At 56.0% G+C, this 20,916-nt stretch overlaps 1 protein-coding gene across 3 annotated transcripts in view; it reads left to right on the forward strand.

The window, feature by feature from the left end:
- Positions 1 to 20,916, forward strand: part of LOC140396245 (ELKS/Rab6-interacting/CAST family member 1-like) — a 1,343,051-nt gene that overhangs the window by 164,129 nt on the left and 1,158,006 nt on the right. For all 3 annotated transcript variants that reach the window (XM_072484589.1, XM_072484590.1, XM_072484591.1), the window contains exon 7: positions 7,105 to 7,272. In XM_072484589.1, the coding sequence (XP_072340690.1) occupies positions 7,105 to 7,272 (168 nt within the window). The remainder of the gene's footprint in view (positions 1 to 7,104; positions 7,273 to 20,916) is intronic.

The following is a 20,916-nucleotide window of genomic DNA, read 5'->3' on the forward strand; positions in this document are numbered from 1 at the left end:
TCCAAAGCGGTATACTTGTTTCTCAGGGGAACGACCGCAGGGGATCCCTGCACTGACTGCTTTTTCCCAGTCCCTCTTACAGTTACCCACCTATCTCCAATCTTTGGTGTAACTAATTCCCTGAAGCTGCTATCTATGACCCCTTCTGCCTCCCGAATGATCCGAAGTTCTTCCAACTCCAGCTCCAGTTCCCTAACTCGGTCTTGGAGGAGCTGGAGATGGCAGCACTTCCTGCAGGTAAAATCAGCAGGGACACTAACTGCATCCCTCACCTCAAACATCCTGCAGGAGGAACATTGCACTCCCTTCCCTGCCATTCCTCTAACTTTCTACCAAGATCTGGCTAACAACTAAATTAAATTTTTATAAAAAATAATAATAATATAATAAAATATGGTACTTACCTCACACCAATGGGTTTTATTATTAGGTTAGAGGAGGAGGGCGGGTGGGAGACACTACACGTGTAGTGTCTCGGGTTTCCTCTCCACCAGAATTTATTGGTGAGGGTCTTCCCAGACGTCCGCGGGTCGACTTCCTGTTCCCGCCTAAAAAACTAATTTTAAAAAAAAGAAAAATTCTCAGCTCCTGCTGAAATTGACTAACCAGCCAGCTCCACTCCCGCCGAAATTGACTGGCCTGCCCCTGCAAAGACAAGTGCTTTTAAAGGTTGACTTACCTCCCAGCAACCTCCTTCCGCAATGCTCCCGCTGAAACTGACTCACCAGCTGTTCTCACGCCGAAATCGACTGGCCTGCCCCTGCAAAGACAAGTGCTTTTAAAGGTTGACTTACCTCCCAGCAACCTCCTTCCGCAATGCTCCCGCTGAAACTGACTCACAAGCTGTTCTCACGCCGAAATCGACTGCAAATTTCCCTCTCTTTCTTTTGCTTTCTCCTTTTCCCCCTCTCTTTTTCTCCTCTCCTCTCTCATTCTCTGCCCTCACTTTTTCACAGCCTCTAGCTTTTTGCCGAGCACTCCCTCTCCTGCCTTGCCCTCACCGGTCTCTCCCGCCGCTCCCACCCCTCCCACCCCTCCCACCCCTCCCTCCCCTCCCACCCCTCCCTCCCCTCCCACCCCTCCCTCCCCTCCCACCCCTCCCCTCCCCCTCCCTCCTGCCCACCCCACCCTCCCTCTCTCCCTCCCAATCACTCTCCCGCCCTTCCCCTCTCTCCCGCCCTTCCCCTCTCTCCCGCCCTTCCCCCCCTCCCGCCCTTCCTCACCTCCCGCCCTTCCCCCCCTCCCGCCCTTCCCCCCCTCCCGCCCTTCCCCCTCTCTCCCGCCCTTCCCCCCTCTCTCCCGCCCTTCCCCCTCTCTCCCGCACTTCCCCCCTCTCTCCCGCCCTTCCCCCCTCTCTCCCGCCCTTCCCCCCTCTCTCCCGCCCTTCCCCCCCCCTCTCCCGCCCTTCCCCCCCTCTCCCGCCCTTCCCCCCCTCTCCCGCCCTTCCCCCCCTCTCCCGCCCTTCCCCCCCTCTCCCGCCCTTCCCCCCTCTCCCGCCCTTCCCCCCTCTCTCCCGCCCTTCCCCCCTCTCTCCCGCCCTTCCCCCCTCTCTCCCGCCCTTCCCCTCTCTCCCCCTCTCTCCCGCCCTCCCCCTCTCTCCCGCCCTCCCCCTCTCTCCCGCCCTCCCCCTCTCTCCCGCCCTCCCCCTCTCTCCCGCCCTCACCCGCCCTCCCCCTCTCTCACCCGCCCTCCCCCTCTCTCACCCGCCCTCCCCCTCTCTCACCCGCCCTCCCCCTCTCTCACCCGCCCTCCCCCTCTCTCACCCGCCCTCCCCCTCTCTCACCCGCCCTCCCCCTCTCTCACCCGCCCTCCCCCTCTCTCACCCGCCCTCCCCCTCTCTCACCCGCCCTCCCCCTCTCTCACCCGCCCTCCCCCTCTCTCACCCGCCCTCCCCCTCTCTCACCCGCCCTCCCCCTCTCTCACCCGCCCTCCCCCTCTCTCACCCGCCCTCCCCCTCTCTCACCCGCCCTCCCCCTCTCTCACCCCCCCTCCCCCTCTCTCACCCCCCCCCCCCTCTCTCACCCCCCCTCTCTCCCGCCCTCCCCCATATCTAATCGGCTTTAATCAGCTAGAACTGTACCCAGCAGTGGTGATACAGAAAGTGAAGGCTGCTGGGATGACATCGGTTCTTAGCCCCGACCTGAGAGGCGGGGTATATGTACATTATCCAATGGTAGACCTCTCGGTCTAGCCAATGGTCATTCACCTCTCAGGTACTGCAATACCTGGTATTACCACAGGTACACTAAAATTAAAACAAAATACAGCAGGTTTGTGATCAGAATACGCATTCGCACAATGTGTGAATGTGTATTTAGACGTTGGTGTGTGTTTATTGACAAAATTATAAAAGCAGAGGATGCGAGTCTTTATAAATTGAATGCTTTAGCTTGGCTACTGAATGGTGGTATATGTTTGATTGGACATAAACATGTGATTTTGCTTGTGCTCTGTGGGTGTATGCAAGGTGTTTTCCAGTAAAATGTAGTGTTTGTGGTTCAAGTGTTTTGATCAGGTGAGAAGGGCTAGAATGGCTCACTTTACTGCTTGTTTGACTGCAACAAGTTTATTTTAGGAAGAACACACTTGCCAATTCAGTGAGTATCTAACTATTAAAATGCTGTGACTGTAAAAGACATACAGAGACAGGTTGCCTTTAAGCTTTTTGAAAACTGAATATTATGTATTATACTTGACACCCAATCTAAATAAAAATAATAAAACTGCTTTGACACTCCTATACACATGTACATTCAAACATTCACAATTGCAAACACAAATAACTTACAAAGTCGGAAGATTGATTTAGTAGTTAAATGTCCATTGTATGGATGACTTGTATGGTTTCAGACTGAACCCGATGGTCTTTCTGGATCCTGTGTCGAGACAATTTTGAGATGTTCATAGGTGACCTACATTCTTGTTTCTGGAGTCAACGGCTGATTCTTAAAACATTGTCTGCTGTGTGGATGGCCATACAACAGACAGCTTGCAGGGTAGATAGAGAGAGAGCCCACTTGGCCCTTCATTTTATTGTGTCTCCTCCTATTTTGTTCATTGGTTTGGAGAAAAGCAGTTTCCAAAAACACTATTTTGCTCATCGTATGCACTCTCATCAACTGATCATTTACCCAGAAATGGTCATGGAAAGTTGATTCCAGTGAACTGGTTTAGATATGATTAGATTATGGCTGGAAGAGTTCCCTTCTCAGTCAAGCTTTATTGTCCAAAGTGATTGCATCTAACGGCTTATTCCACATCCAGCTGAGTGTATAGGTGCTGTCTGAATGTTTTGTGAATGGGTCATATCCTCAAGGTGATTGTCTCTGATGGTTTATTTTAGGTAGCCTGGCACCATATTAATCATTTTGGAATTTGTAGACTACAGTCATGCAAATATTTGGCCACCTTAGAAGCTGTTGCTTCAGTCATTTTGCAAAAATGTTGCTTTTCAGTCTTTATACTTTTGTCTGGTGGTTTAAGACCAGTAAATAGTCATTTACATTATAAAACACATCTGTGGCGAGTCGGTACTTTCTATTGGATACCACTGTCCATAACAGATTCTTCTAATAGTGCAACATTTTGGTGATGTGATATGCATTGACGAAAATCAATTTTGGATAGATGTTCCCTACTTTGTGTCGACCAGTGATGTGCAACCTGTGACCCATCTAGATTCTAATAATCTTTATTAATATCACAAGTAGGCTTGCATTAACACTGCAATGAAGTTACTGTGGATCCCCCAGTCGCCACATTTCGGCGCCTGTTCGGGTACACAGGCAGAATTCAGAATGTCCAATTCACCTAACAGCACATCTTTCGGGACTTGTGGGAGGAAACCGGAGCACCCAGAGGAAACCCATGGAGACATGGGGAGAACGTGCAGACTCCGCATAGATAGTGACCAAAGCCGGGAATCGAACTTGGGTCCCTAGTGCTGTGAAGTGACAGTGCGAACCACTGTGCTACCGTACCGCATTCTGAGTGCAGTGCACAAGACATTTTGTTGACTGTTGCCCATGTGCAGAGTTGCCACATTCTGCTGAACTTGCTGCAGTCAACTAAGCACTCAGAGGTAATAAACAACTATACCTTGAAAGTGGATGAAGGATTCTCCCCAACTTGTTTTGACTTAAAGTTCACCTGAAAACTAACCACCTGGAAATTCAACTACAAAAAGCTTGTAGCTTTCTGAGAAACCTCTGCATACAGGACCTTCACTTCAATTTCAAGCATAAACCCCTCTAAGAAGCTAAAAGTTTATCAAAAAAGAGAGACTGAGACAATTATACTTTGCAATCCTTTTTTTTCTTCTTTACTGAATCTTCTGTGAGTGATAGTATGTATGAGCAGAGTGAGTATGATGCAATGTTTAAACCTCAAAGGAAGAACAGATCATCTTTTAAAAAATTTATGGAAAAGCTTGCTGCTGGAATTACTTAAATTGGGACCGTTAATCTGAACCTGCACACACACTCCTCACATACAAAACACATTGATAATTTTCAATAAGAAACAAATTCTGTCTGTGACAATTGGAAGAACTGCTGCGGTATCAAATATTAATGAATAGTGCTCTTTCAGATTTTTAGCCATGAGTTAGACACAATGAAGTTCTATCTCACTGCTGCAACATGAAGCTAAGAAGATAAATGGGACAACTCTGTGCACTAGTATTGTACCCCTAATAGAATAGGAATCACAATTAGTTCATGTGTATGAGCATGCATTCTGGGAGACCTCTGTAATAGGAATACGCAAAGGATTACTAAGCATAAATCAAAGCTCTTCGTGTCAGCTTGGTTCGGTTAACTTTCTTACTTCATTCTGAATATATTGGGTTCAAGCTCCACACTAACCGTGAACCCAACACAAGCTTTCACTTAAGTGCACTACTGATGCTACTGAGCGAAGGCCGATCTGTCTTAAGTGGGCATAACACAAACTTTGGCTGAAAGCCGGAAGTATAGACAAGCCTAGACAAGAATAGGTAAAGGGAAACTGTTCCCTTTGGATGTGCTAGCTCTTTGGTAGTGCTACTCAATTAGCCCAATTTTTTTCTCTGTAGTCATGTAAGTCTTAAAATTTAGATATCTAATTCGCTTTGACAGCAACTCAAATCTTCATGTCATCTGTCATTTGTACAAGCCTCTGAACAGCATTCCTGAAAATAGGTTTGGATTTTATTATACTTTCCATGGCCACGGGATATCTCAAAAGTGATTTTCAATTGATTAAGTACTTTTTGAAAGTGTAATCACTGTTTGTTGGCAACACGGCTATTTGGGCATGGCACCCAAATGTTGTATTTTCTTCTCCCCTCTTCAACCTATTAATCAGCTATGAAGCATTATGCAAAAGTGAAATAATTTATACTGAGGTACGAGCCAAAGAAGTCATTTAAATCCTGAGTAAAGAACACTAATGTGGTCTCCTTCCCCTGCCATCCCTATTTGCGGAAATGTGATGACCAGATTCTGGTCCTTCTGGCTTCATTCCAAAAAAGGTTGTCAAATGGCATTCATGCACAGTCCTTGGCTGCTGTCAGTGGGGGAAAAAACAACCCTTTTGGTTGTCTGTCCTTTACTGCACATCCTTCTCCATTTAGAGGCTCACTTCTGAGTGCTATTCTCTTGGGGTTGGGAATGTGATGCGCGAGACAATTGCACTCCCTTTTTCTTCTTTTCAGTCTGGAAACTGTATTTAGTAGATGTAGTGGCCAAGAATGTTGAAAACATTTATTTTTTCAAATTACGTTGTTACATTGACTTTGGAAATTATAATGCATATATTGTCATTCCTTCATTGCAGATGGGTTAAAATCTTGGAATTCTCTCCCTAACAGCACATTGGGTGTACCTACATCTCTGGGACGGCAGCGGTTTAAGAATGCAGCTCTCCTCCACCTCCTAAAGGGCAATGAGGGATGGGAAATAAATGCTGGCCTAGCCAGCGATGTCCACATCCTGTAAATTAATTTTAAAACATTTGGAAGTGGAGGGCATTGAAGTAGTGGCTCTCCATTGAATGGCAGTGTATTGAACATGCATTAGATGCGTTTCCGGAATTAGACAGCATTTGCTGAACAATCCCGAGTGTGCCAAGAATTACATTAACAATCAATTTAAGGTTGTCAGTTGGGTTCATAATGTTGCTGGAAGCTACATATATTCATATGCGGGAACCTGTCCTCTGCAGGCAAAAGGAATATGTCCAGACGTGTATCTTTTTTTGAATAAACGGAAGTATATTTGCATGCTGGAACAGACTTCAAACGTCCAGCATATACACTAGTATTGTCCAGTCTCTAATCTTGTTTCTGAAATGCATGCTATAAACAAAATAATGCTCCCAGTTGAATGGCCATCTAACAGCACCCCATATATTCACTCCTTTTGCTATAAATGTTGAAGACAGAATGTCTGGTATGTAAGACCTTTTTGATTTTGATCCGTATGAAAAGAATCATATAAAACCCAAATTACAAAATTCATAAAAATGTGCCAATGCACAAGAGTCATTGATATAAAGTCTTGATGAATATCAGTATGATAGTTTATGTCAAAGCTGTGTCTTCATTTTGTCAGCTAAAAATATAATAATAATCTTTGTCACAAGTAGCCTTGCACTGCAATGAAGTTACTGTGAAAAGTCCCTAGTCGCCACATTCCGGCACCTGTTCCGGTACACAGAGGGAAAATTCTGAATGGCCAAATTACTTAACAGCACGTCTTTTGGGACTTGTAGGAGGAAACCGGAGCACCCGGAGGAAACCCACGCAGACATGGGGAGAACGTGGGGACTCCGCACAGACAGTGACCCAGCCGGGAATCGAACCTGGGACCGTGGCACTGTGAAGCCACAGTGGTAACCACTGTGCTACCGTGCTGCCCCAGTTATGCCATATGACAGTTATGCATATGTTTTTGAATATGCAAGGAGAGCAAAATATCTTTATGCAAGTTTATTTTAATAATCCTTTTGCTTAATTTTCATAGTTGCAACATAAACTGTGGAACAGAAATACTTTTCATAATGTATTGATATTTCTGGTAGATGGACCACGGAATAACATAGTCACTGCTGTGTTTCTCCCAGGTGGATGCACTGCGTCTGCGACTTGAAGAGAAGGAAAACATGTTAAATAAGAAGTCAAAGCAGATGCAAGAAATGGCTGAAGAAAAGGGAATTTTAGCTGGAGAGATCCGTGATCTGAAGGACATGATGGAAGTTAAAGAGCGTAAAGTCATTGTCTTACAAAAGAAAGTGAGTAAAATGATTTCCGAGCTAGAATTTTGGGAGAGGATATTTTATTTCCATGAATTAATCACAAAAAGTGACATAATTGCCCATGTGACCATTGTTCGTTGCATTTTAGGTGTTCAATGCTGTACACCTTTGATGAATGGAAATAACATTATTGCACAATTGTACTGTACTAGATGAGCCTACAGGACTAAGTTTCAGTGGCAGCTCTTTTGCAGCAATGATGGTATGAATGCTTCTATCCAGGAGATTTGAAGTTAAATCCAGTCATTTCCTTAAGGGGGACAGATTTTTTTGTTTCAACAATTGGGAGCAGGTAAAGTACTACATAGGTGAGAGAGAAATAATCTACCATTTAGACTGAGAAGCTTAATGAATCTAATGCTGGAATGTTGACAAAATTAACTGTTCACTTTATCAAGAGTAATAGCATTTTTTCTTTATTCTTTCATGGGATGTGGGTGTCACATCCCTAATTGAACTGATTAGATTACTAGGCCATTTCAAGGGCAGTTAAGACGCAAACACATTGCTGTGGATCTGTGGGCTCATGTAGGCCACACTGGGTAAGGACAGCAGATTTCCTTCCCTAAAGGATATTGGTGAACTAGGTGGATTTTTATGACGAGCAATGATAATTTTGCGGTTATCAATACTGAGACTAGCTTTCCATTCCAGATTTATTAATTGAATTTAAATTCCATCTGCTGCTTTGATGGTTTTTGAACCCGTGTCCCCAAGACTTGGGCCTCAAGGGGGATGTCTCGTCCCCCGGTACAGCCGAAAATACTCCGACCTCCGCCGGTTCGTAGCCACACTCGCCACCAGGGCTCTATATAGCAGTCTGACCCAACTGATGAACCCCTCCCCGAACCCAAACCTCCGCAACACTTCCCAAAGATACTCCCACTCCACCCGATCAAAGGCCTTCTCCGCGTCCATAGTTGCCACTACCTCCGCTTCCTCCTCCACCGAGGGCATCATAATCACATTAAGGAGCCTCCGCACATTTGTATTTAGCTGCCTACCCTTCACGAATCTCGTCTGGTCCGCATGAATCACCCCCGGGACATAGTCCTCAATTCTCGTAGCCAGCACCTTCGCCAGCAACTTAGCGTCAACATTGAGGAGCGGGATAGGTCTATACGACCCACACTGCAATGGATCCTTGTCCCGCTTCAAGATCAAAGAAATCAGCGCCCTGGACATTGTCGGGGGCATGGTCCCCTCCTCCCTCGCCTTATTAAAAGTCCTCACTAGCAACGGGTCCAGCAGGTCCACGTATTTCCTATAGAATTCAACCGGGAACCCATCCGGCCCCGGGGCCTTCCCGCCTGCATGTTCCCCAATCCTTTAACCAGCTCCTCTAGGCCAATCGGCGCCCCCAAACCAGACACCTGCTCCTCCTCCATCCTCGTCAACCTCAGCTGATCTAGGAATCGTCGCATCCCCTCCTCCCCCGCTGGGGGCTCAGACCTGTACAGATCCCCATAGAAGTCCCTAAATACCTCGTTTATTCGCACCGCACTCCGCACCGTATTCCCCCCTCTATCCCTAACTTCACTAATCTCCCTCGCTGCCTCCCTCTTACGAAGCTGATGTGTCAGCATCCGACTCGCCTTCTCCCCATACTCATAAACCGCCCCTTGTGCTTTCTTCCACTGTGCCTCTGCTTTTCCCGTAGTCATCAGGTCGAATTTCGTCTGGAGGTTCTGTCGCTCCCTAAGTAGCCCCTCCTCGGGGGCCTCTGAATAACTCCTGCCCACCCTTAAAATCTCCCCCACCAACCTCTCCCTCTCCCTCCCCTCTCTCTTCTCCCTGTGGGCCCTAATGGAGATTATCTCTCTCCTGACCACCGCCTTCAACGCCTCCCAGACTACCCCCACCTGCACCTCCCCGTTGTCGTTGGCCTCCAAGTATCTTTCAATACACCCCCGCACCCGCCCGCACACCCGTTCACCAGTACCACCCGCACCCCGTGCAACCTACCACTCACCATCACATATGGACCTCCGTTATCCACTACAATATTCAGTGCCTCAAACGACACCCGCTTCCCCACCAGTATTGCAACCCCTCTTCTTCGCATCCAGCCCTGAATGAAAGACCTGCCCTACCCGCCCCGCCCCTGCTGACTAGCCATCTCCTTTTCTAGGCCAGCCACGTGCCTGCGCCTCCCGCACCCTCCAGTCCCCCAGGCGGCGGACCCCCGCCCCAACCACCTCTCCTACTTCCAGCTCCCCTTTGGCCAATGCAGCAGCAACCCAGCCCCCCCCCCCCCCCCCCCCCCCAAATGCAGCAGGCCATTGTCCCAAGCCAGAGAAGAAGAAGACAGTTCACTCTTTCGATTTTTCTGCCCTGCTGAAGACCATTGAAGGCAGAATGAACTGTGTGTGCGGGTCACCAAGTCGCACTGGGTTATCATTTGGAGAGAGAACATGTTCTTGACTGTCTTACAGCGGCACTTCTTCAATTAGTCCTTCACAACACACTTTATTTAAGGAGGACTCACACTTGATACCTTGCAGCAATTTATTAAGTTGCATGAATTTAAACCTAACAGGCTCCTACCACCATATATCTTGCTTCACATGCTTGAATTGACAGCCTCCACCCCCACTGCAACCCACACAATTCCCACGAGAGGGATATTTATGATATAAATAGACAATCCTTGGAGCTGTTGTACCTAGAGCAAAGTATTTCAAGTGCAGCAGCAATCCAAATGTGGGAAATTTTCAGGTGCTTTGCCACTGGCTCTCACATTGATATATTTAAATGAGGCCTGCGACTTGTAACTTGTTTGGACGGATTGTGGCATTCATCTCTGATTTTGCTGAATCTGGTAACTATGCTGTTGCTGCATGCATTGAATGCTACAAGAAAACTCAGCATTTCTGGTTCTACGAAATAGATCGATCAAAGATAATTTTTCTTTCATGACTTTCCATTAGTCCATGTTTGTCTGAATGTTGAGGTTTCCAGTATCACAGATGCAGGTCTTCAACCAATTCAATTCACTACGTGTATAATCAAGAAATGGCTGAACACATTGGATACAGTAGCGGTGTGTCAGCCTTGATTTCTGTGCTATGGTCCTGGAGTAGGACTGGAAGCGAGAGTGCTACCAATTGAGCCATAGCTGATAGGGGTTCAAAACTAATCACTTTAGACCAAATTGTTTAATGTTTTGCTTGAACCTTAAAGTCAGAGTGTTAGTGGTTTTGTGAACCACCTTGGGAAAGTTTATTTGAATGACTGCAATTATACTTAGTATTTTTACGCCAAACCCCAGGTGGGTTCCCCCAAAGTTATTGATCCGGGCAAGACCCTTAGATTTGACACCGTTCGGCAGGGATACTCCCACATTGTCACAAGCCTGGGTGAGGATGGACGACTGGCTCTTGTCATAATATACACCAGTATATCATGGTGCAGACACACACTAATGGACACAGAGTGGGACCAATCAACACACACAACACCGCAGCCAATCACCAGTTAGAGCACACGCACTATAAAGACACGCACATCAGAGTTCCCGCTCATTCGAGCTGCAGCTAGCTAGGAGGACAGAGCTCACAGCCTACAGCACAGACATTCACCATGTGCTGAGTGCATCGACTGGTTAGGACAAGGCAAAGGTCTTTAGTTAAAGCTAGTATCGTATTTACCCACAGTCCGAGTATGTTAAACAGTTAATGATTCAATAAAATAGCGTTGCACTATTTCAAGTGTTGGTGACCTGTATGTGTTCCACGGATCCAGAGCACCCAACACAACAGCTCCGTCTCTTTATTCAGCTCACCCTCTGCAGGTAGGTTTAACCTAACAAGGTTCCCTTCCCCTTGGGTAACTTTTCCAGAGCAAATAGCTATGTTTACACATGAGCCAATTCAATCAGGCTTGAGTTAAGATAGAGCAATTTTATTAACTACAAAAACAGTCAGGATAAATGGTAAAACACATGGATCTACAATCGTATGGATTAGAAATGCGAAAGTTCTTGAATTGCGAGGAATAGGAGGCGGTGCCATAGTGGTATTGTCACTGGACTAGTAATCTAGAGAGTTTTTATGATTCATTTACAGGTTAGGCCCGCATTTATTGCCCATCCCTAGTTACCCTTCAGAAAATGGTGCTGATCCACCTTATTGAACTGCTGCAGTCCCTGAGATGTTGATACACCCACAGAGCTGTTGAGAGGGAGTTGAAGATGGTGCAATTTGAATTAAATTAAAATCTGGAATTAAAAGTCAAGTGATGACCATGAAACCATCGTCAATTGTTGTAAAACCCATCTGGTTCACTAATGTCCTTTTAGGGAAGGAAATCTGCTATCCTTAACTGATCTGGCCTACATGTGACTCCAGATCCACAGCCATGTGGTTGACTCTTAAATGTCCTCTGAAATGGCCCAGTAAGATGCTCAGTTCAAGGGCAATTTAGGATGGGCTGCAAAGGTTCGGCAGCGCCAGCTTCCCCCCCACCCCCCGGACTGCGCTCTAGGTACAGTCTTACTCGGGGGTCTTATTTGCCCATACAAATTCCGAGATGATCTTGTTCGCCCGCTTAAAGAAGGACTTGGGGATGAAGATGGGAAGGCACTGGAACACAAACAGAAATCTGGGAGAACCGTCATCTTAACGGTCTCCACCCTCCCCGCTAAAGATAGGCGGGAGCATGTCCCACCATTTGAAGTCCCCCTCCATCCGCTCTACCAGCCGAGATAGATTAAGCTTGTGGAGGGCATCCCACTTTCGAGCCACCTGTATCCCTCTTCTTGACCATCTTCAGCGGAAGCTCTCCCAGTCTCTCTTCCTGCCCCTTAGCTTGGATCATGAACATCTCGCTTTTCTTCTCGTTTAGTTTGTCCCGAGAAATTACCAAAGTCCCTCAGAATCTGCATGACCTCCCCCATCCCCTCTAGTGGGTCCGAGATGTACAGGACCAGATCATCCGCATAAAGCGAGACCCGATGGCCCCCCCTGGAACCAACCCTTGCCAGTTCTTTGAAGTCCACCGCACAATAGCCAGCAGCTCTATCGCAAGGGCGACTAATAACGGGGAGAGGGGGCACCCCTGCCTCGTCTCCCGGTGGAGCCTAAAATATTCTGTCCTCACCCTGTTCATGCACATACTTGCCATGAGGGCCTGGTGGAGAAGCTGGACCCAACCTATGAACCCCTCACCGAATCTGAACCTTCTTTGCGCTTCCCACAGGTACTCCCATTCCACCCGGTCAAAGGCTTTCTCTGCGTCCATCGCCACCACTACTTCTGCCTCCCCTCCCTCTGAGGGCATCATGATGATGTTTAGGAGCCTCCGTACATTGGAGTTCAATTGCCTGCCCTTGACAAAACCTGTCTGATCCTCCCCTATCACCCCAGGGACACAGTCCTCAATCCTAGCAGCCAAGATCTTGGCCAGCAGTTTGCCGTCCACATTCAGGAGCGATATCGGTCTATAAGATCCACACTGTAGCGGATCTTGCTCTCGTTTGAGGATGAGTGAAATCAAAGCCTGTGACATTGTTAGGGGTAAAGTCCCTCTTTCTTTGGCCTCATTAAAGGTCCTTAGCAGGAGTGGGCTCAGCTCCGACAATTTCTTGTAGAATTCTACAGGGTAGCCATCCGGCCCTGGGGCCTTGCCCGACTGCAGGTTCCCTAGACCCTTTACCATCTCCTCTAGCTCTATCGGGGCCCCCAGTCCCTCCACCAGATCCTCTTCCACCTTTGGAAACCTCAGTTGGTCCATGAATTGCTTCATCCCTTCCCCTCCTAGCGGGGGCTCTGACACATACAATTTACCGTAAAACGCCCTAAAGACTTTGTTCACCCCCTCTGGGTCCATGACCGTATTGCCCTCCTTATCCCGTACTTCCACTATTTCCCTGGCTGCCTCCCTCCTGCATAGTTGGTGCGCCAGCATTCTACTCGCTTTCTCCCCGTATTCGTAGACAGCCCCTTTGGCCTTCCTCAGCTGTGCTCCCGCCTTCCCAGTGGTCAGCAGGTCGAATTGCTCCTGCAGCCTCCGGCGCTCTTTCAGTAGCCCCGTCTCGGGAGTCTCCACGTAGCTCCTGTCTACTCTGAGTATCTCCTCGATTAGCCTTTCTCTCTCCGCTCTTTCTTTCTTCTCTCTATGGGATCTGGAGATTAACTCCCCTCTGATAACTACCTTCAGGGCCTCCCACACCGTGGATGCGGCTACCTCCCCCGTATCGTTAATTTCCAGGTAATTTTTAATGTTCCTCCTTATCCGCCCACAAACCTCGTCATCTGCCAGCAGCCCCACATCTAGCCTCCATAGTAGGGGCTGACCTCTCTCCTCCCCAAGACGCAAATCCACCCAGTGTGGAGTATGATCGGAGACTGCAATGGCCGAGTATTCTGTCCCCTCCACCCTAGGGATTAACGCCCTGCTCATCACAAAGAAATCTATACGGGAGTAAACTTAGTGGACATGGGAAAAGAAAGAGAACTCCTTCGCCTTGGGTCAGGCGAATCTCCACGGGTCTACGCCTCCCCCCTGTTCCATGAATCCCCTCAGTTCTTTAGCCGCCGCTGGTCGGTTCCCCGACCTGGGATTTGACCGGTCCAATACAGGATCTATAACTGTGTTAAAGTCACCCCCCATAATCAGATTGTGTGAGTCGAAATCTGGAATTTTACCGTCTCATGAATTCCACGTCGTCCCAGTTCGGGGCGTAAACGTTCACGAGCACCACCCGAGTCCCTTGCAGCTTCCCGCTAACCATTATGTATCTGCCCCCCTTGTCAGCCACAATATTCCCTGCTCAAAAGCCACCCATTTGCTGACCAGAATTGCTACTCGTCTGGTCTTTGAATCCAGCCCCGAATGGAACACCTGGCCCACCCACCCTTTCCTCAATCTTGTTTGGTCCGCAAGTTTTAGGTGCATCTCCTGTGGTAACCCCTTTAGGTGCTGTTGCTCTTTCTAGCTTTAGTCTATTTGCTCTGTATAGGTCACCTTTGCTCATGAGTCGCCAGGTATCTTTCTGATACCGCCACATGGTTCAAGTTTAGGTTATGATTAATAACACAGCACACCGCTTAGTAAGGATTAAAACAACGGTCATTTATTATATACAACAAGCAATATTAATACCCTAATACTACTTTCTATACAATAAACCTATCACTACTGGCCAATACTTAACTTAGGAAGAGCCCACCAGGTCAGGGAAACGAATGGCTTGTCCAATCAAATCTGGCCCGCGGGATTCAAAAGGCTGCTACAGGTCGGTGGCTAGGTGTCTCTACCGGATAGCGATCGTTGGATTCACACTTACTGCTACCGGTGGCTGGTCTTCCGAAGGTCTCGAGCAGGTGAAGATGAGAGAGAGAGCGAGATCTGAACTTGGACCTTTACTTTTATAGGGCCCAGGGGCTTCCCGTCTCCCGGGGCGGCCCTTGACCCTGAGTCCCAAGTGATTGGATTCTGTCCCCAGTCTCTGGGGTCGATGTGTCCAACGGTGAGGCGATTCCTCGATTGGGGGTTGGTCGCTCACCTGTCTTTGTTTCGGCCACTGCAGGCACCGACAGGTCTGGCCCGGTATTCAATTGCTAATATGTTGCAATTGTTCCCGGGGATAGCCGATTTACCTGTAGATGTCTGAGTTGATTAGGTGTAAACAGTCCTGAATGAAACTGCGGATACCTGGGTGGAAGGGCTGTTGATAGCCCTGAGTATCGATCTGGGCTACGTTCCCAGAGCTGAATATGCGAACCTGTCTGCAGCTGCCTGCTTGTGTCTTCTTGGCTGCTTTTCCCAGCAGTCTTTCGGGTTAGCCATTTTAAACTGGGTTTTGACCAGATTAATCGGAATGCAGCCATTTTACATGGCTACAATGCGAGAACACGCGAGCCCTTTTGACCGGCCCATTCAGGCCCCACACATTCCACGTGATCAGCCTGGATGGGGGGCTAAACCCCACCCCCCCCCTTGGCCATCTCCCTTTTTTTCGGCCAGCCACGAGCCTGCGTCCCCCGCTTATTCGAGTCACCCCATTGGAGGCCCCCCCCCCGACTCTCCCTCTGTTCCCCCATGTTGGTGTTGGCTCCTTTTCTGCCAGCAAAGCAGCATCCCACCCCCCCCCTCCCTGTGAAAAGCCCACCTTATCTGCTTCAACGGCCCCAAAGAACATTTTCTCTTTCTCCCTCCCCCCTCCCCTCTCCTCACCCCCCTCCCCTCTCCTCCTCCCCTCTCTCCCCCCCCCCTCCACTTCCCCCCCCCCCTCCACTCTCCTCCCCCCCCTCTCCTCTCCTCCCCCCCCCTCCCCTCTCCTCCCCCCTCCCCTCTCCTCCCCCCCTCCCCTCTCCTCCCCCCCTCCCCTCTCCTCCCCCCCCTCCCCTCTCCTCTCCTCCCCCCTCTTTCCCCCCGTCCCCTCTCCTCCCCCCCTCTCTGCAACCCCCCCTCTCCTCTCCACCCCCACCCCCCTCACCACCCCCCCCTCTCCACCCCCCCCTCCCCTCTCCACCCCCCTCCCCTCTCCACCCCCCCTCTCCACCCCTCCCCCTCTCCTCTCCACCCCCCCCCATCCCCCTCTCCACCCCCCCCTCTCCACTCCACCCCCCCCTCTCCACCCCCCCCCTCTCCACCCCCCCCTCTCCACCCCCCCTCTCCTCTCCACCCCCTCCCCTCTCCACCCCCTCCCCTCTCCACCCCCTCCCCTCTCCACCCCCCCTCTCCACCCCTCCCCCTCTCCTCTCCACCCCCCCCCATCCCCCTCTCCACCCCCCCCCTCTCCACTCCACCCCCCCCCTCTCCACCCCCCCTCTCCACCCCCCCCTCTCCACCCCCCCTCTCCACCCCCTCTCTCCACCCCCTCTCTCCACCCCCTCTCTCCACCCCCCCTCTCCACCCCCCCTCTCCACCCCCCCTCTCCACCCCCCTCTCCACCCCCCTCTCCACCCCCCCCCTCCACCCCCCCCCCTCCACCCCCCCCTCTCCACCCCCCCCCTCACCACCCCCCCCTCTCCACCCCCCCCCCTCCACCCCCCCCTCTCCACCCCCCCCCTCTCCACCCCCCCCCCTCTCCACCCCCCCCTCCACCCCCCCCTCTCCACCCCCCCCCTCTCCACCCCCCCCTCTCCACCCCCCCCCCTCTCCACCCCCCCCCTCTCCACCCCCCCCCCTCCACCCCCCCCCCCACCACCCCCCCCCCTCCACCCCCCCCCCCACCCCCCCTCTCCACCCCCCCCCTCACCACCCCCCCCTCACCACCCCCCCCTCCCACCCCCCCCCTCTCCCCCTCTCCACCCCCCTCTCCCCCTCTCCACCCCCCCTCACCCCCTCTCCACCCCCCCCTCCCCCTCTCCACCCCCCCCTCTCCACCCCCCCTCTCCACCCCCCCTCTCCACCCCCCCCCCCTCCACCCCCCCCCTCTCCACCCCCCCCCCCAGCCCCCCTCCCACCCCCCCTCTCCACCCCCCTCTCCACTCCCCCTCTCCCACTCCCCCCTCCACTCCCCCCTCCACCCCCCCCTCCACCCCCCCCTCCACCCCCCCTCTCCACCCCCCTCTCCACCCCCCCCTCCCACCCCCCCCTCACCACCCCCCCTCCACCCCCCCCTCCACCCCCCCCTCCACCCCCCCCCCACCACCCCCCCCCTCTCCACCCCCCCCCTCTCCACCCCCCCTCACCACCCCCCCCTCTCCACCCCCCCTCTCCACCCCCCCCCTCCACCCCCCCCTCTCCACCCCCCCCTCTCCACACCACCCCCACTCCACCCCCCCTCTCCACCCCCCCTCTCCACCCCCCCCTCTCCACTCCACCCCCCCCCCTCCACCCCCCCCCCTCTCCTCCACCCCCCCCTCACCTCCACCCCCCCCTCTCACCTCCACCCCCCCTCTCCTCCACCCCCCCCTCTCCTCCACCCCCCCTCACCTCCACCCCCCTTCTCTCCTCCACCCCCCCTCTCCTCTCCACCCCCACCCCCTCTCCACCCCCCCCTCTCCTCTCCAACCCCCTCCTCTCCACCCCCCCTCTCCACCCCCCCCTCTCCACCCCTCCCCCTCTCCTCTCCACCCCCCCACCCCCCCTCCACCCCCCCCCTCCACCCCCCCCCTCCACCCCCCCCTCCACCCCCCTCTCCACTCCACCCCCCCCTCCACCCACCCCCCCGCTCTCCACCCCCCCCTCTCCACCCCCCCCCCCTCTCCACCCCCCCTCTCCACCCCCCCCTCTCCACCCCCCCTCTCCACACCCCCTCTCCACCCCCCCCTCTCCACCCCCCCTCTCTCCACCCCCCCTCTCCCCCCCTCTCCACCCTCCCCCCTCTCCACTCCACCCCCCCTCTCCACCCCCCTCTCCACCCCCCCCTCTCCACCCCCCCCTCTCCACCCCCCCTCTCCACCCCCCCTCTCTCCACCCCCCCTCTCTCCACCCCCCCCTCTCCCCTCCCCTCCACCCCCCCTCTCCTCCACCCCCCCTCTCCACCCTCCCCCCTCGCCACCCTCCCCCCCCCTCTCCACCCTCCCCCCCCCCTCTCCACCCTCCCCCCCCTCCACCCTCCCCCCCCCCTCCACCCTCCCCCCCCTCTCCACCCTCCCCCCCCCCTCTCCACCCTCCCCCCCCCTCTCCACCCTCCCGCCCCCCTCCTCTCCACCCTCCCGCCCCCCTCCTCTGCACCCCCCTCCTCTCCACCCCCCCCTCCTCTCCACCCCCCCCTCCTCTCCACCCCCCCTCCTCTCCACCCCCCTCCTCTCCACCCCCCTCCTCTCCACCCCCCCCCCTCCTCTCCACCCCCCCCCTCCTCTCCACCCCCCCCTCCTCTCCACCCCCCCCCTCCTCTCCACCCCCCCTCCTCTCCACCCCCCCTCCTCTCCACCCCCCCCCTCCACTCCACCCCCCCTCCTCTCCACCCCCCCCCTCCTCTCCACCCCCCCTCCTCTCCACCCCCCCTCCTCTCCACCCCCTCCTCCTCTCCACCCCCCCTCCTCTCCACCCCCCTCCTCTCCACCCCCCCCCTCTCCACCCCCCTCCTCTCCACCCCCCCTCCTCTCCACCCCCCTCCTCTCCACCCCCCCTCCTCTCCACCCCCCCTCCTCTCCACCCCCCCTCCTCTCCACCCCCCCTCCTCTCCACCCCCCCACCCCTCCACCCCCCCTCCTCTCCACCCCCCCCCTCCTCTCCACCCCCCCACCCCTCCCCTTTCCACCCCCCTCCCCTCTCCACCCCCCCTCCCCTCTCCACCCCCCTCCACCCCCCCCTCCCCTCCCCTCTCCCCTCCCCTCTCCCCTCCCCTCTCCACCCCCCTCCCCTCCCTCTCCACCCCCCTCCCCTCCCCTCCCATCTCCACCCCCCTCCCCTCCCATCTCCACCCCCCTCCCCTCCCATCTCCACCCCCCTCCCCTCCCATCTCCACCCCCCTCCCCTCCCCTCTCCACCCCCCTCCCCTCCCCTCCCCTCTCCACCCCCTCCCCTCCCCTCTCCACCCCCCTCCCCCCCTCCCCCCTCCCCCCGTCCCCCCCTCCCCCCCTCCCCCCTCCCCCCCTCCCCCCCTCCCCCCTCCCCCTCCCCCCCTCCCCCCTCCCCTCCCCCCCTCCCCCCTCCCCTCCCCCCCCTCCCCCCTCCCCTCCCCCCTCCCCTCCCCCCCCCTCCCCCCCCTCCCCCCCCTCCTCCCCCCCCTCCTCCCCCCCTCCTCCCCCCCTCCTCCCCCCTCCTCACCCCCTCCTCCCCCCTCCTCACCCCCCTCCTCCTCCCCCTCCTCCCCCCCTCCTCCTCCCCCCTCCCCCCCCTCCTCCCACCCCCTCCCCCCCTCCTCCCACCCCCTCCCCCCCTCCTCCCACCCCCTCCCCCCTCCTCCCACCCCCTCCCCCCCTCCTCCCACCCCCTCCCCCCCTCCTCCCACCCCCCTCCTCCCCCCCTCCTCCCCCCCCCCTCCTCCCCCCCTCCTCCCCCCCCTCCTCCCCCCTCCTCCCCCCTCCTCCCCCCTCCTCCTCCCCCTCCTCCCCCCCCTCCTCCCCCTCCTCCCCCTCCTCCTCCCCCTCCTCCCCCCCTCCTCCCCCTCCTCCTCCCTCCCTCCTCCCCCTCCTCCTCCCTCCCCCCTCCTCCCCCCTCCTCCCCTCCTCCTCCCCCCTCCTCCTCCCCCTCCCCCTCCTCCTCCCCTCCTCCTCCCCCCTGCCCCTCCCCCTCCCCCCCTGCCCCTCCCCCCTCCCCCCCTTCCCCCTCCTCCTCCCCCTCCCCCCTCCCCCCTCCCCCCTCCCCCCTCCCCCCTCCCCCCTCCCCCTCCCCTCTTCCCCCCCTCCCCTCCCCCCCTCCCCTCCTCCCCCCCCTCCCCTCCTTCCCCCTCCCCCTCCCCTCCTTCCCCCTCCCCCCCCTCCCCCCTCCCCCCTCCCCCCCTCCCCCCCTCTCACCCCCCCTCCTCTCCACCCCCCTCCCCCCTCCCCCCCTCTCCACCCTCCTCCCCTCCCCTCCCCTCTCCACCCCCTCCCCTCCCCTCCCCTCTCCACCCCCCTCCCCTCCCCTCTCCCCCCCTCCTCCCCCCCTCCTCCCCCCTCCTCACCCCCCTCCTCCTCCCCCTCCTCCCCCCCTCCTCCTCCCCCCTCCCCCCTCCTCCCACCCCCTCCCCCCCTCCTCCCACCCCCCTCCCCCCCCCCTCCCCCCCCCTCCTCCCCCTCCTCCCCCATCCTCCCCCCCCTCCTCCCCCCTCCTCCTCCCCCTCCTCCCCCTCCTCCTCCCTCCCCCCTCCTCCCCCCCTCCTCCCCTCCTCCTCCCCCCTCCTCCCCCCTCCTCCTCCCCCTCCTCCCCCCTCCTCCTCCCCCTCCCCCTCCTCCTCCCCCTCCCCTCCTCCTCCCCCTCCCCTCCTCCTCCCCCCTCCTCCTCCTCCCCTCCCCCCCTCCCCCTCCTCCTCCCCTACCCCCCTCCCCCCCTCCCCCTCTCCCCCCCTCCTCCCCCCCTCCTCCCCCCTCCTCACCCCCCTCCTCCTCCCCCCTCCTCCCCCCTCCTCCTCCCCCCTCCCCCCCTCCTCCCACCCCCTCCCCCCCTCCTCCCACCCCCCTCCCCCCCCTCCCCCCCCTCCTCCCCATCCTCCCCCCCTCCTCCCCCCTCCTCCTCCCCTCCTCCCCCTCCTCCTCCCTTCCTCCCCCTCCTCCTCCCTCCCCCCTCCTCCCCCCCTCCTCCCCTCCTCCTCCCCCCTCCTCCTCCCCTCCTCCCCTCCTCCTCCCCCTCCTCCTCCCCCTCCCCCTCCTCCTCCCCCTCCCCTCCTCCTCCCCCCTCCTCCTCCTCCCCTCCCCCCTCCCCCTCCTCCTCCCCTACCCCCCTCCCCCCCTCCCCCCCTCTCCACCCTCCTCCCCTCCCCTCCCCTCTCCACCCCCTCCCCTCCCCTCCCCTCCCCTCTCCACCCCCCTCCCCTCCCCTCTCCACCCCCCTCCCCTCCCCACCCCCTCCCCTCCCCTCCCCACCCCCTCCCCTCCCCACCCCCTCCCCTCCCCACCCCCTCCCCTCCCCACCCCCTCCCCTCCCCACCCCCTCCCCTCCCCCACCCCCCTCCCCTCCCCACCCCCCTCCCCTCCCACCTCCCCCCCTCCCCCCTCCCCCTCCCCCCTCCCCCCCTCCTCCCCCCTCCTCCCCCCTCCTCCCCCCTCCTCCCCCCCCTCCTCCCCCTCCTCCCCCCTCCTC

Source organism: Scyliorhinus torazame, chromosome 19, assembly GCF_047496885.1.
Source record: "Scyliorhinus torazame isolate Kashiwa2021f chromosome 19, sScyTor2.1, whole genome shotgun sequence".
In the NCBI taxonomy this organism is placed as follows: domain Eukaryota; kingdom Metazoa; phylum Chordata; class Chondrichthyes; order Carcharhiniformes; family Scyliorhinidae; genus Scyliorhinus; species Scyliorhinus torazame.